We start from the raw sequence: 14,350 nt of genomic DNA on the forward strand, positions 1-14,350 counted from the left end.
ATGTAATTATATAAAATAATACTTACTGTACTTACGTCCTCTCTTTTTTCATTCATTACTTTAGAGAGAAGTGTTTTCTTTGTCCTCATACTGTCTTAAGTGTGTATTTGCTTTTCTTTTCTCTTTTTTTATTTTTTTTGGTATAGATTTTTTGACATGGTGAACAGTATCACTGAAGAAATAGGGAAGACTACAGAAGAAGGGGAATGTGATGGAGACTCTCTAGAGGTATTTTTACTTTTTTTCCCCCAACATGCTAAATTTTGGGCTTCTCGTCTAGTATTTCACAGAAGTAAGTTACTCACCCCTTTCCTGGGAGAATTAGTGAACTTATTGTTTATAAAATCTTATCCTCTACTGTTTATCTATTAATGATTCTTTTTAAGGGTGTTGATGTAGTCTTTATACCCAGCATAGCTAAATCTCTCATAATTCAGTTAGCATACTCACTTTAGAAGGTACACAATGTTGGAGTTCTGCCATGGTGCTGATTGCAGAGTGACTCTTGTAACAGTTACATCAGAATGTACTCATAGTCAGGCAGCATTAGGATCTGTTTAAATTTTAAAGACTGTTTGTTGTCTGTTTCATGCATCACTGGAATCGTGTGCACTTACATTATTGGCAGATCGTCTGCACAACAAGTAAGGATATAATTCTAGTAGGGGAAGGCTTGTCCTGGCTAGTTACTGTCTGTAGGTAGCACGGCAATGAACAACTAACTCAAATCAGATGATGATGTTGGTGCTGCTGGGAGTCTGTTTATACCCTTAGCCCACAAACTCAAACTTACTTCTGTTACTACCCCTGTTAGCTAAGTTATAGCTTGGCTGAGTACACCGTTACATGCTCTGTTCTCACCCTGAGTTTTATCTGAACATACACCTAGTTGAAAAGTGAGTACCAGGCCATTGGGTGCAATGCAGCACTTAAGGTAATAGGGCTTTCTTTGAGGTGGCAGGGAAACAGGATAGAATATCTAAGCCCATGCCCTGTCACATGAAAATCTGCTGTCCCGAAGCTCTAGAGACATCTATAACTAACTGAGAGAGTCAGTGCTGTGTAATGAATACAAACAGCCCTCTGTCCCAGTTTTCAAGTTGTCATTTTATAATATATCTGAAATCAGAGATCAGGCAAAGGAAAACCACTGAGGTAACTTGTGGCATAGAAAAATAGCCTATAATGAGAACCTTAGGGTGCCTGCTTGTTTATTTTAGCAAAAAGAAAAGCAGTGGGTGATTTGATCACAGTGGGCAAATATTTTTACAGGAAAAATAACAATGTGCTAATGATCTCTTTAATAATTTGAAAAAAATGTAATTAAATAGTAATAGAAGAAATTTGAATTAAGAGGCATGACTTCACCATAAGAGTAATTAATTGGTGAAACAAAGTACTAAAAGAAGTGGATTCTCTCTCTTATTAAAAAAAATAGCCATCTTTATTTGATGGAAAATAAAAAATACTTTATTTAAGCATAAGTTACTGGGTTTAGCACAGGAGTGACCTTGTGAAATTACATTCCTTTGTTACACAAAAGGGGACAGATCAGATAATCTGTCTAACAAACCTTTTTGGACTTGCCTTAAACTCTTTGAAATTCAAACTCAGCTGAAACCACTCAATGCACTGCAGTCCTCACTAACCTCCATTGGCACAGTCTGCTGACAGACCTGGCACTGGTAGAATTGAGGCTGTGCTGGTTTTGGAAGCTGTAGTCAGGTCAGGAGGGCACCTGGAACAAGTAGGTGTATCGTGCCTTGCTCTCCGTGCCTGTGTGGGAGCCGGTGTTCTCCGTTTGGCGCAGAGTGCCCTCTGTCGTCGGCTCCTGCTTTTACAGCACCTGCCCGCAGATTTTCAGATGCTGCTAAGATATGCAAGCGAACTACACTGAACAGGTAAAGGCCAGCATAGTTTAGCTTGGTGCACTTCCCTGAAATGGCTACCTTAGAAGCCAGTGGAGAAGCATAGGCATGTCTGCCCGGTATCCAAATTGTCTTCTTGAAGTGTTTTTCTTTCCTCCTTTGCATTCTGCAGAAAACTACTAGCATCCTAGATGCTTTAGTTATGAGCACAGGGTGAGATGGAATAAATCTTATCCTTCTGTTTCATTTTATGTTGTTGTTGTTTGTTTTGCAGTATGATTACGAGTATGATGAAAATGGCGAACGAGTCATTCTGGGCAAGGGAACGTATGGCATTGTATATGCAGGACGAGATTTGAGCAATCAAGTCAGAATTGCTATTAAAGAAATCCCAGAGAGAGACAGCAGGTATAGTCATTGTGGCTAATTCCAAATTTTGTGCGTTACATAATTTCTTCATTAATGCGATTAGTCAGTTGGTTGATCAAGGAGTACATCTTCTACAAAGCTGCCAATAATTTACTTGTCTGTGGTATATAATGCTGTTCCCTTTCTTTGTAAGTAGGTATTTCCAAGTTACGGAGTAGAACGTGATCACAACTGAGAATTTAGATGTTTGCTGGCTTTGGTACTAGTACTTCTTTCAAAAAAAAATACTGCTAAAGTGCAGAATCTCATTCAAACACCCAGTGATTGGCTCTATCTACTTAGACATACTCAGACGTGTCCTTACAAAAGGACGATTTCATATTGAAATTCATGATCTGTGGAGTCCTTTAAAATTCTGAGCCTGAATTGTTGATAAAGACATTTTGCATTCTTGTTTTTACACCACTTACTATGAAGCCTTGTGACATTAATCATGTGGAACGACTTCTTTGTTAATTTTTTTTTTTTTAATGCAATCACTTTATGTATGTTACTCTCTTTCAATTATAAAGGTTGCCATGTAAAGATCAGGCACTTGATGTCCTTAGTATCTGTGGATCTGAAGACTTCCAGTGTATTCTATCTTGTATATGTAGATTTCCACAAATATTGTAATAAAAGTGATATAAGGTTGAAAGTAATATATTCTTACTGAAATTGACTGGATTAAACTGTCAGGTTATTCTTATTCTGAAATTCTACATTAGCCTTTGGTTTTTGAAGTCAAGTGTTGTACAAACTGCTTAACAGGTGTCTTGAGTGCTTGAATCTTTAAAGACTGAGAGACTGTAAAATATTATAAAAGACTATAACTCAGGCTTATGTTCAGAAACACTATGAAAAGTAGAAAATAAAGTCCATGGTTGCCATGGTTGGCAAGAGAAAGATAAATCCTTCCTTTCCCCTTTTCCTGGTTAAAGAAATAATTTTTATGAAGGAAGCTCTTTTGATAAAGACAAAACACTGCTTGGTAGCAGGAGGAATTAGATACTAAATGAATGTAGATAAAATAGCAACTGTGCCAACTGTTGAATTTTTGTTCATCATTTCAGGAGGGAATAGAATCTATAATTTCAAGTTTATTGTCTTTTGCCCATTTGTCTTCTTTTGGTTTATGACTGATCCCATATTTTTGCATGCTGCATTTCCTTTGTAGGATGAAATAATTGTATCCTTGTTTGTGCAGTGTTCAGTCTACAACTAATATCAGCAAGGAAGCTGCTTTTACCCATCCTACATAGCAGTTATCTTAAGGAGAGTGCTGGTATTCAAAATGGTAAATAAAAGAGGCTATTCTAATCCACCACAATGGCTGTTACTCTTCTCACATTTAGCTAGAATGTATGTCCCTGGGAGTAAAATAACCATTTGTAGAAAAAGAACATTATTCTCTACAACCTAGCCAGCATCAAATATTATTATTTAAGCAGTATTGGAGCCTAGATGTTGACAGAACACTCTGTGATAACTCTTGCAGTTTTATAACAACTGTAGTTAATAGAAAGATAGCCTGAATAGAACAATAACTAGCTCAAAGAAAAAAAATACATATTTTTCTTCTCCAATACACATTTTAAAAGAATTTTCAGTGGAAGAGGTTTCAGACTCAGTGTGCAAAGCATACCACAGAAGAGATTATTATGAAGCTGTTAGTCTTTCGTCTAAACTTTCAAAAATATTTACAGGCTTCCAAGTATTATTCTTTTAATGGCAAAATAAGAAAAAATTAATAATTCACTTCTGATTAATTGTAACCTGATCTTTTTGCACTTCGAAAGAAGTCTATAGAAAGAAAAGGATTAATCTCTGAAATTAGTTTGTATAATTTTAAAAGCAAAAATTACCATCTTTTGAATTTGTAAAAACCGTTTAAGTTCTGAATTAGAGCAGGGCTAGAAATGAAACTACTTCTGTGCAAAAAGCAGTGAGTCTTCAATAGTGCTGTATGTTAAATATAAGCTATTGAATAATTTATTTCTCAGGAAATGTTAGACTACAGGAAAAAAGACCTAAGAAACCTGCTTGAAGAACAAGGACCTCCTGAACAAACTCAGACGCAAAACGGGAGCCTTCAAAGGGTGGAACCAAGGACAGGTAGTCTGGGAGGAATACAGAGAAATTGTCTGAGCAGCCAGGGATCAGGTTAGGAAAGCTAAAGTACCTGATTGAATCTAGCCAGGGACATTAAGTGCAACACGAAAAGCTTCTATAAGTACGTTGCTGATAAAAGGAAGGCTAGGGAAAATGTGGTCCCACTCTGGAAGGAAACGGGAGACCTAGTTACCCAGGGCATGGAGAAGTCTTGACTTTTTTGCCTTTGTGTTCAACAGCTGCTCCAGCCACAGGTCACAGGTCACAGGAGGCAAAGGCAGGGACTGGGAGAATAAAGAACCACCCACTGTAGGAGATTATAGATTCATAGAATATGATAAGTTGGAAGGGACCCATCAAGGTCATCAAGTCCAGCTCCTGGCACTGCACAGGGCAGCTCAAGAGCTGCCTGAGAGCATTGTCCACTTCTGATAGAAAGCAACAACTTTTAAGTATCTTTCTACTGCTCATATGATCAGGTTTGAGACCATCTGAGGAACCTGAACATGCACAAGTCCTTGGGACCTGATGACATACATTCACAGGTCCTGAGGGAACTGGCAGATGAAATGGCTAAGCCACTATCATCATATTTGAGGAATTGTGGCAGTTCAGTAAAGTTCCTATTGACTGGAAGAGAAGAAATAAGACCCCTGTTTTTAAAAAGGGGAATAAGAAAGATGCCGGGAATTACAGGCCAGTCAGTCTCACCTCTGTGTCTAATGCAATCATGGAGCAGATTCTCTTGGAAACTATGTTAAGGCACATGAAAAATAATGAGGTGATTGGTGACAGCCACCATGGCAACACTAAGGGCAAATCATGCCTGACACATTTGCCAGGCTACTATGAAGGGGTTACAGCAGTGGCAGATAAGGGAAGAGTGCTGACATGATCTCCCTGGACTTGTGCAAAGCACTTGACACTGTCCCCCACAACATCCTTGTCTCTAAACTGGAGACACATGGATTTGACAGTCCACTTGGTGAATAAGGAACTGGCTGTATGGTCTCACTCAAGAATTACGGTCAGGTGCAGGTCAGTGATGAGTGGCATTTCTCAGAGGTTGGTATTGGGACAGCGTTATTTAACATCTCTGTCAACAACATGGACAGTTTGCCAATGACACCAAGCTGAGTAGTGCAGTCAACACACTGGAGGGAAGGGACGCTATCCAGAGGGACCTTGAGAGGTTTGAGAGGTGGGCCTGTGCGAACCTCATGAAGTTCGACAAGGCAAAGTGCAAGGTGCTACACGTGGGTCATGGCAATCCCAGGCACACCTACAGGTTTGGCAGAGAATGGATTGAGAGCAGCCCTGAGGAGAAGGACTTGGGGGTGTTAGGTGAAGTTCAACATGACCTGACAATATGCACTCACAGCCCAGAAAACCAACCATGTCCTGGGTTGCATCAAAAGCAGTGTGGCCAGCAGGTTGAGGGAGGTGACTCTGACTCTCTACTCTGCTTTCAAGAGACCCCAGCTCAAGTGATGCATCCAACACTGGGACCCCCAACATAAGAATGATGTGGACCTGTTGGAGCGGGTACAGACAAGGATGATGAGAAAAATGATAGGGCTGGAGCACCTCTCCTATGAAGACAAGCTGAGAGAGTTGGGTTTGTTTAGCCTGGAGAAGAGAAGGCTCTGGGGAAACATCATAGCAACCTTCCAGTACCTAAAGGGGATCTATAAGGAAGCTGTAGAGAGGCTCTTTACAAGGGCACATAGGACAGGAGGGAATGGCTTCAAACTGAAAGAGCGTAGGTTTAGGTTGGAAGAAATTCTTTACTGAGAGACTGGTGAGACACTGGCACAGGTTGCCCAGAGAAGTTGTGGATGCCCCATCCCTGGAATTGTTCAAGGCTGGGCTGGATGGGGCTTTGGGCAATATGGTCTAGTGAAAGGTGTCCCTGTCCATGTCAGGAGGGTTGAAACTAGATAATCTTTAAGGTCTCTTTCTAATTCAAACCATTCCATAATGATGGTTTAGAATTTGTCTTTGTTTGTACCATTTAAAGTCTTCTAATGGCTAAGTTCTAAAATAAAAAATGCTTCATCCCAGTGAAGAATTTTCTTGTGGCTTTATTTTATTTTCAAAATTGTTATAGTTGCTTGAGTCTCAGTTAACTGTGTGGTTTAAAAGTGCAGGGAGAAGAATTATAATGAATGAGAATATACCTGTGTTAATGTGAAGTCTGTGCTGAGAGTAACCTGGTGAAGGTGGCAGTAAAACTATTCCTTTTGATGGCAAGTAGCTGCAAGGTGGAGTTTGCTGTTAGTACTCCCTTAGTAAAAACATCTGAAAATGTCTTCTACTTGCTCAAATGCTGCAGCTGCTTCTCACATCTCGACTGACAGAAGTAGTTCTGTGTCCTTCATCTATTTCAGCTGCCCTGGAAGGCTGACCACAGATATTAGTGCTTTGCCAGACAATACACAGAATCTGGCAGCTGACCTGCTTCCAAGAGGAAGCATTAGGGCAGTCCTAAGTTAGGAAGAGTGTTAGGGCAGGCCCAGGGAGCACATCAGCTGTTGAGCTCCGGTGGTGTTCCACAATGGAGAAGGATCTTGACTCCAGAAGCCTTCTTGACAAAAAGACTGTTGAAAAGCTTATCTCTGAAAAATATTTTACCTTGGACTAAATTATATTTGGTGATATTGTTTTGATCTGTTCTTTTAAATATCTCTCCATGAAATTATTTCTGTTTTCTTACTCTGATATCCACTCTTGTTTTCAGAAAAGGCTTCTACTTTAATTAAAATTTAAATCGTTATTCATTTTCATTATTAAGGTGTTTTATTTATATGCTAACTTTATAGTTTACTAGTTTGCTTTGGCACTAATACAAATCCAGCCACTTGAACAACTGTTTATTCTCTTTGAGTTAGGCTGGAGAGCAGTTAATTTTCTACAAATTTTGTTTTCCTTAGTCAATTTTCATGCATTTATAATATTTTCTCTGTATGTATATAGAATAATACATCTATTTTACATATGTTATATATATTTACATATGATTACACAATTTTTTTATATGGTGGTTACAACCACTGTTGTTAAATGCATTTATGAAGTAGTCATTTTCAGTGTAAATATGTTTCATGAGACCTAAAACAGAGTTTTAGCTACCACAGTAAACACAAGGCTTTCTTCCCAAAGGTCAATTTTGAATAAACTGTTTCTTTGCTTTCCAGGTACTCCCAACCTCTGCATGAAGAAATAGCTTTGCATAAGCATCTCAAACATAAGAACATTGTTCAGTATTTAGGTTCTCTTAGTGAAAATGGCTTCATTAAGATATTCATGGAACAGGTGCCAGGTGGTAAGTTTTGGGGTATACTGGTTTGGTGGTTGGTTGGGTTTTTTTAGCATTTTAAAAGTATAAAAACCTGTAATACTGCCACAAGATACATTTCATGCAGGTGTAATATTCTTTAATGTCTCTTTCCTAAGTTAATGGGGAAACTGTCTTCAAAGTACTTGAGGCCTCTGCTTCAGTATGTAGATAGGTGTGCTGCAGATACAGCTCAGATCATTGCTGTAACAGGCAAGCTCCTTTGACCTCAGATCTGTGGTGGGTTGACCCTGGTTGGATGCCAGGTGCCCACTAAAGCTGCTCTGTCACTCCCCTCTTCAGCTGGCCAGGGGAGAGAAAATAGAACATAAGCCTCATGGGTCATGATAAGGACAGGGAGAGATCACTCACCAGTTACCATCACAGGCAAAATGGACTCAACTTGGGAATATTAATTTAATTTATTCCCCAGACAAATCAGAGAACAATAATGAGAAATAAAGCCAAATCTTAAAAACACCTTCCCCCTACTGCTCCCTTCTTTCTGGGTTTGACTTCACTCACAATTTTCTTTCCCTCCTCCCACCAGTGGCACAGGGAGATGGGGAGTGTGGTCAATTCATCAAACATTGTCTCTGCCGCTCCTTCCTCCTCAAGAGGAGCACTCCTCACACTCTTCCCCTCTCCAGCTGGGGTCCCTCCCGTGACAGACAGTCCTCCATGACCTTCTCCAGTGTGAGTTCTTCCCATGGGCTACAGTTCTTCATGAACTGTTCCAATGTGGGTCCCTTCCACAGGGTGCAGTCCTTCAGGAACACCATGGGTCCCCTGTGGGGCCACAGGTCCTGCCAGAAGCCTGCTCCAGCATGTGCTTCCCACGGGGTCCCAGCCTCCTTTGGGTATCTAGCTGCTCCAGCTTAGGGACCTCCATGGGCTTCAGGGAGACATCCTGCCTCACCATGGTCTTCACCATGGGCTGCAGGGGAACCTCCACTCTGGTGCCTGGAGCACCTCCTCCCCCTCCTTTGCTGACTTTGGTGTCTTCAAGGCTGTTTTTCTCACATATTCTCACTTCTCTCTCTGGCTGCAATTGTTGCACGTATTTTTTTCCCTTCTTAAATCTGTTATCCCAGAGGTACTGCCACTACTACTGATGGGCTTGGCCTTCACCAGTGGCAGGTCTGTCTTGGAGGCATCTGGCATTGGCTCTATTAGACACAGGGGAAGCTTCCAGCAGCTTCTCACAGAATTCCCCCTTGCAGCCCTCCTTCTACCAAACACTTTCCATGCAAACCCAACACAGGATAGAGATGATCTGTGCTCATCCTACTGGATCAACCATAGCTACTCTCTGGTGGCTCAGCCCTCTTCAGGTACATGACACGAGAAAGGGGATTCGTGATTGTTGCTTCTCTTTGCAACTAAAGAACTCACAGCAGCCAGATGTAACAAAAATCCCACTTTTTGATCTTAGCTTTTTGAGTAACTGTGGGGTTGGTGTATGTAAAAACACATGCATATGCACATCCACACTTTTTCACTCTTTTACAACATTCCCGGGCTTAACTTGTCTCCTGGTATAGGAGGGAGGTGAGCATATTGGTTAAATGGGTTCTGATTTGCATGCTTGAGGAAGCATACACTTCTCTGCTGCATCTGAGGCCAGTGGAGATACCGAGACTCTCTTTAATCACTCAGGCCAGTGATGATGCAAGTAAGCATTTGCCTGGAGAGGACTCTGGTTATAGAAGAGGTGCCTACATTTCCACTGGGATTGATATTTGTTGTTACTTTTTTCCTTTGGGGAGAAAGCAGAATTTAATTGGATTTTTACTCTCACTTTTTGCTGTCCAAAATTATAGGCAGCCTTTCTGCTCTTCTACGATCAAAATGGGGACCATTAAAAAATAACGAGCAGACAATTGGCTTTTACACCAAGCAGATTCTTGAAGGATTAAAATATCTCCATGATAATCAAATAGTGCATCGAGACATAAAGGTAAGAATTTGCAGAGAATTAAGTCTCACAGTGTTACATAACTGCATAGCTTTTTTTATTTTCCCTGTAATTTAAAAACTGTTTTTCTGAAGGGTCTCTGCTATTCTGAACTGTGGGTTAGGTAGGTGAACCATTGTTGATTTCAATTTGAACCAACAAAATATATTTGGGTTGTTTTTTTTTTATTTTAGAAAAATTGAAATATAGCAACTTCTGATATGATAAAGTAGATACTTTTATTTCTGTTTTCAGTGACATGATTGAACTTCTATAAAATCTGATTAGAAGTGAAGATTGTGGATGCAATACTTAGCAACTTTTTTTCCAAGGAGATTGCAGACAAAAAAGTGGGGGTTTTTGTTTTTAAAAAGCCGTTTTCCCTCTTTTAATATTCTTTAACTGAATTCCTACAGCCTTCTGGTAGTAGGGGAAGTTCACTTTGAGATGAAGTTTCTGTTAATGGGATTACATAAACCAGAAACACTATTGATTTCTCTTTTATCTCCTCTCTTAAAAGGCTTAAGAGGTAATTTTTACCTAGTAAAGAGTGCACTGTAGGAACAGGCTATGCAAGAAGTCTTAGATGAAGAGTCTGCAGAGAAAAATAATTACTCTGAATGTTCTGTTCCTCAGGGTGATAACGTGCTTATCAACACGTACAGTGGAGTGTTAAAGATTTCGGACTTTGGAACTTCAAAGAGACTTGCAGGAATCAATCCTTGTACTGAAACTTTCACTGGTATGTTCCCAGAGGAGACTCCTTTATCCTCACTCAAACTTGTATGTGGGGTCAGAATCCACAGATGCTGAACTTTTGTTGACTTTAAATCAGTATAAAAGGCTACTGCAAGAATAACTTTCTGATATATAATTTTAAGCTATACACTGTTCTTGTATGCACTGTGTGGTGGTTTGAACCACCACAAAAATCCAAAATCCAATTTCCAGACTTCTCCCACCCCTTCCCACAATTTTACCTCAACACCAAAGAGAAACTTTCAGGCAGACACCTCTATAGGGGGAAGGGAAAGTATATACATTTATTCTATACAAATTAAATACTGTACAAGCTAAAAACAACTATATATATACAATATTACACACTTCTATCTTCCTTCTAAGCCCCTCCCTTAATTCAGCCCAGGAGGAGCCCTTTGGCTGATAGGTAAGCAGTCTTTCTCTCATGGGAGTGTTCAGGGAAAAGGGTTTCCTTTGATTCACTCCCCCCACCAACCTCCAGCTGTTTACTGAAGTCTCTTCTTCCTTACGAAGTCCAAGGAAACAAGTTTGAGTCTGTGCTCTCTTGGTTCCGTGCCAGTCTCTGCTGTGTATATCTGGTTTGTCACAGGAGCGAACAAAGCGAGCAGTGACTGGTCCTTCAGGGGAAACTGCCCTGGGACCCAATCACCTCTAGGCCCCCGGCTCCTGCGGGGGCAATCTCAAACTAAGACACACTGTTCAAAGAGAACGCTGTTTTGGATGTTCCACTTGTGACATCAAAGTCTGTACAACGGAAGAACTGTGTCTATCCTATATTGTATTTCAGTCTGTCTCCTCTGTGCTTGGCTTTTTCATCGTGCTGAACTTTTTTTTCTCCCTTGATTGGCTTGGACATCCTGGCTTCATCTCCAAAATCACTTATCTACAGAACCTGTCATTAACTTGTTCCTCTTTCTGCTTGATAATATGATTTGGATGTTAAATCATGCAGTGGCACTGCATTAAATAATTATGCAAAATGAGAAGGGACTCTTATTTTAATTCCATCCTCTGCTCTTCCATTGCTGCTCTAAGTGGAACAGAATGCCGAATGATGTGTTAGATTGATTCCCTTATTTCAGAATTCATATACCAACTCTTTTAGGTTTAGATTTCAGTTGTCCCTTCCTTTTCCTTTCTGGGTGCCATTCAGAGTGATCTCCCATATTTTAATCTTAAGCTCTGATACAGTAAATGAGAACTATGTCTGATCCTAAGCTCATCGAAATCCTTAATAGTTGTCATTGACTTTGAAAACCGATATCCACATCAGTAGATAATACCAAATGCTTTTAGCACAAGTAATATTTTGAGTAGTATTTTGAGTTTATATGGAATGCATATGGGAATTCTTGAATTTTGAATAATAAAAAGGGTTTTTTTTAACTCTCCCAATATTTCTCACTTCTCAGTGTTTTTGTTCCTCTTGTCCTTTAGCTATCTGTTTGCAGCATTAGTGCCCTAAGTAAAAAAAGAATATGTTTTAAACAGGTACCCTTCAGTATATGGCACCAGAAATTATAGACAAAGGGCCACGTGGCTATGGCAAGGCTGCAGACATCTGGTCTTTGGGATGCACAATCATTGAGATGGCTACAGGGAAGCCCCCTTTTTATGAACTGGGAGAACCACAAGCAGCAATGTTTAAGGTCAGACATATTCCTTGTACAGCTCAGAGAGGTATTTGTAAACACAGGAAATCTTGTGACTGTTTTGGAGAAGCTGGAATTAGAGGTTGCAGGACAAGAAGATAAAGGAAATGCTTGGTTTTTGAGGATGTTAAGAAGAATAATGTGATTCAACTGAGAGGGAGTGCTGTCTACTTTTGAATAGAGTAATATAGCAGCTATTCAGCAGCCTGGGTGTTTAAATAAAAAACAGAGCCAAACTGAAAAAAAAAAGAGCAGTTTTCTGCTTTGTGAGAACCTCTAGTTACATCTGTTGATTTTTTAAAAAAATGTAATTGTTTATACAGTTTGTAATAGGATTTTTTCTTTGAATTAATAAACTAGTTATAGAAAGTTAATATCAAAACTTGAGAATGATATACCATTTTTACTGTCTAAACAGTTTTTTGATGTTGTGTAGTGGTTGGGAAAAGAAGAGTGTAGGCTATTGTTTCTCCCTTTATTTATCTCAGGTGGGAATGTTTAAAATACACCCAGAAATTCCTGAATCCATGTCTGCAGAAGCCAAGGCTTTCATATTGCGTTGCTTTGAACCAGATCCTGATAAACGAGCTTTTGCTCATGAGCTACTTATAGATGAATTCTTGAAGGTTTCAAGCAAGAAAAGAAAGTCCCCATCAAAGCTCTCAGGTAAGCATTGCTAAAAATCTGAAATTTTTCTCTTGCCAATGGTATTGTTTCCTAAAACTAATCATGTAGTCTTTAAAATGAACACATCAGATCTCCATCCCAGATGAATGTTCAGTTGTAACCTTCTTTACCAGCAGCTTGCTGCAGAAACACTGCAGAATTCTAGCAGAATTCTGTTATCATGTTGTCACAGAAGTGATTTATATAAATATTTCTAAGAGGGTTTATAAAAGTCTGGTTATGGTTTTGTGCAGCTTTTATGATCATTGGGTTTTGTGTTTCTTTTTTTAATTTGCATATGATTTTGTCAAAAGAATGTTTACATAGATCATATTTTCTGTAAGTTTGAATATGCTATTGAACCTCAGGGGAGTTTTCTACATGAGTAAAATAATCTTTGTCCCATTGCAAATGTGTGTGCAATGCATTATTTTTGTTTCACATATTAATTTCCTGTAGTGATCTAAACTATACAAAGTAACAAAACAGTTTTGAGAGCATGAATAACATATTCTATTGTGTGTGCATATATACTTATGAAAATATCTTCTGTATATTTTTAGCATGACAAATAAAAATATCAGAGAAAGGAGACGGCATTAGATGATCACTTTTAACATGGTTTCCACCCTCTCAAATTAAAATTAACTTTAAATTTCAATAAATCACACTTTTGGAGACTGCAGACAGGAGAGTTGAGATAGTCCATAAAAATGGCAACATACCCTTTAGACTGTGCTTATTTTCTCGGTCAATTTTGGCATATTTAACTTTCCTTTTTTTCTTTGCTTTTCTACCACAGTTCTTTCAGCTAACACAAATGGTGAGTTTTAACATACTTCTCTATCAAAACATACCTGTGTAGATACTGTGGTTATCATTATTCTGGTAGGATTTGTCACACTAAAATGTTGGAAAGAGAAGCAGGCACAATTATGAAAATAAGTGACCTCTCTCTCTCTGTTAAGAATGTCTAATCCATTGTGCATATTTAAATTACTATTTTTAATCCTACCAGACTATGGCTTAATTGTCTAGGCAGGTGGGTGATACAGGCTTGAAGAGCTGTGTTGTTGTTTATGGGGACCGGTGGCTGTTTTATAGTAGCAACAGAGCCAAGGTTTGTGGAGAAAGAAAACATAGATTTTTGTTAGACTAAATTCTAAAACTGAGAAAGCAGTACTGCCTGGGTACAGGATACTGATCCCTTTCAGGAAATGAACTGGGGAGAGTGCGGGAGGGAACTGAACACACACATAGTTACCTTCATGCTGAGTTGGTATCAAAGTACATTTTGAGATGTGCACGTTTGAAATAGGTATGAGTAGTTTCCTGCAGCAGTAATGTGTGCTTTGAATTTAAAACTCAAAGTTCTGACTTAACTGTGTGTTTATTATTAATGAAAAACTAATTAAACTTGTACAAAATAATCTGATTAAAAAGATACCTGCTATAGTATATATATTATATATAAATATATACATATTTATATACACTCATAAAATTAAGATCTTGGAATGTGCTTGAATTACTTACCCTAGAGAAACATTTTGCTGCTGCTGGAAGTTATGATATGAGATGCACGTTC

General features: G+C 39.0%; 1 protein-coding gene across 1 annotated transcript in view; it reads left to right on the top strand.

The window, feature by feature from the left end:
- Positions 1 to 14,350, top strand: part of MAP3K5 (mitogen-activated protein kinase kinase kinase 5) — a 105,440-nt gene that overhangs the window by 74,786 nt on the left and 16,304 nt on the right. Inside the window, exons 14-21 of the mRNA XM_051792494.1 lie at positions 147 to 228; positions 2,143 to 2,276; positions 7,586 to 7,713; positions 9,549 to 9,685; positions 10,319 to 10,424; positions 11,936 to 12,093; positions 12,585 to 12,762; positions 13,565 to 13,585. Coding sequence (XP_051648454.1) covers positions 147 to 228; positions 2,143 to 2,276; positions 7,586 to 7,713; positions 9,549 to 9,685; positions 10,319 to 10,424; positions 11,936 to 12,093; positions 12,585 to 12,762; positions 13,565 to 13,585 — 944 coding nt within the window. The remainder of the gene's footprint in view (positions 1 to 146; positions 229 to 2,142; positions 2,277 to 7,585; positions 7,714 to 9,548; positions 9,686 to 10,318; positions 10,425 to 11,935; positions 12,094 to 12,584; positions 12,763 to 13,564; positions 13,586 to 14,350) is intronic.

The sequence above is a fragment of the Manacus candei genome, unplaced genomic scaffold, assembly GCF_025592945.1.
Source record: "Manacus candei isolate 608988 ecotype Guabito, Panama unplaced genomic scaffold, ASM2559294v1 h1tg000034l, whole genome shotgun sequence".
Taxonomy (NCBI): Eukaryota; Metazoa; Chordata; class Aves; order Passeriformes; family Pipridae; genus Manacus; species Manacus candei.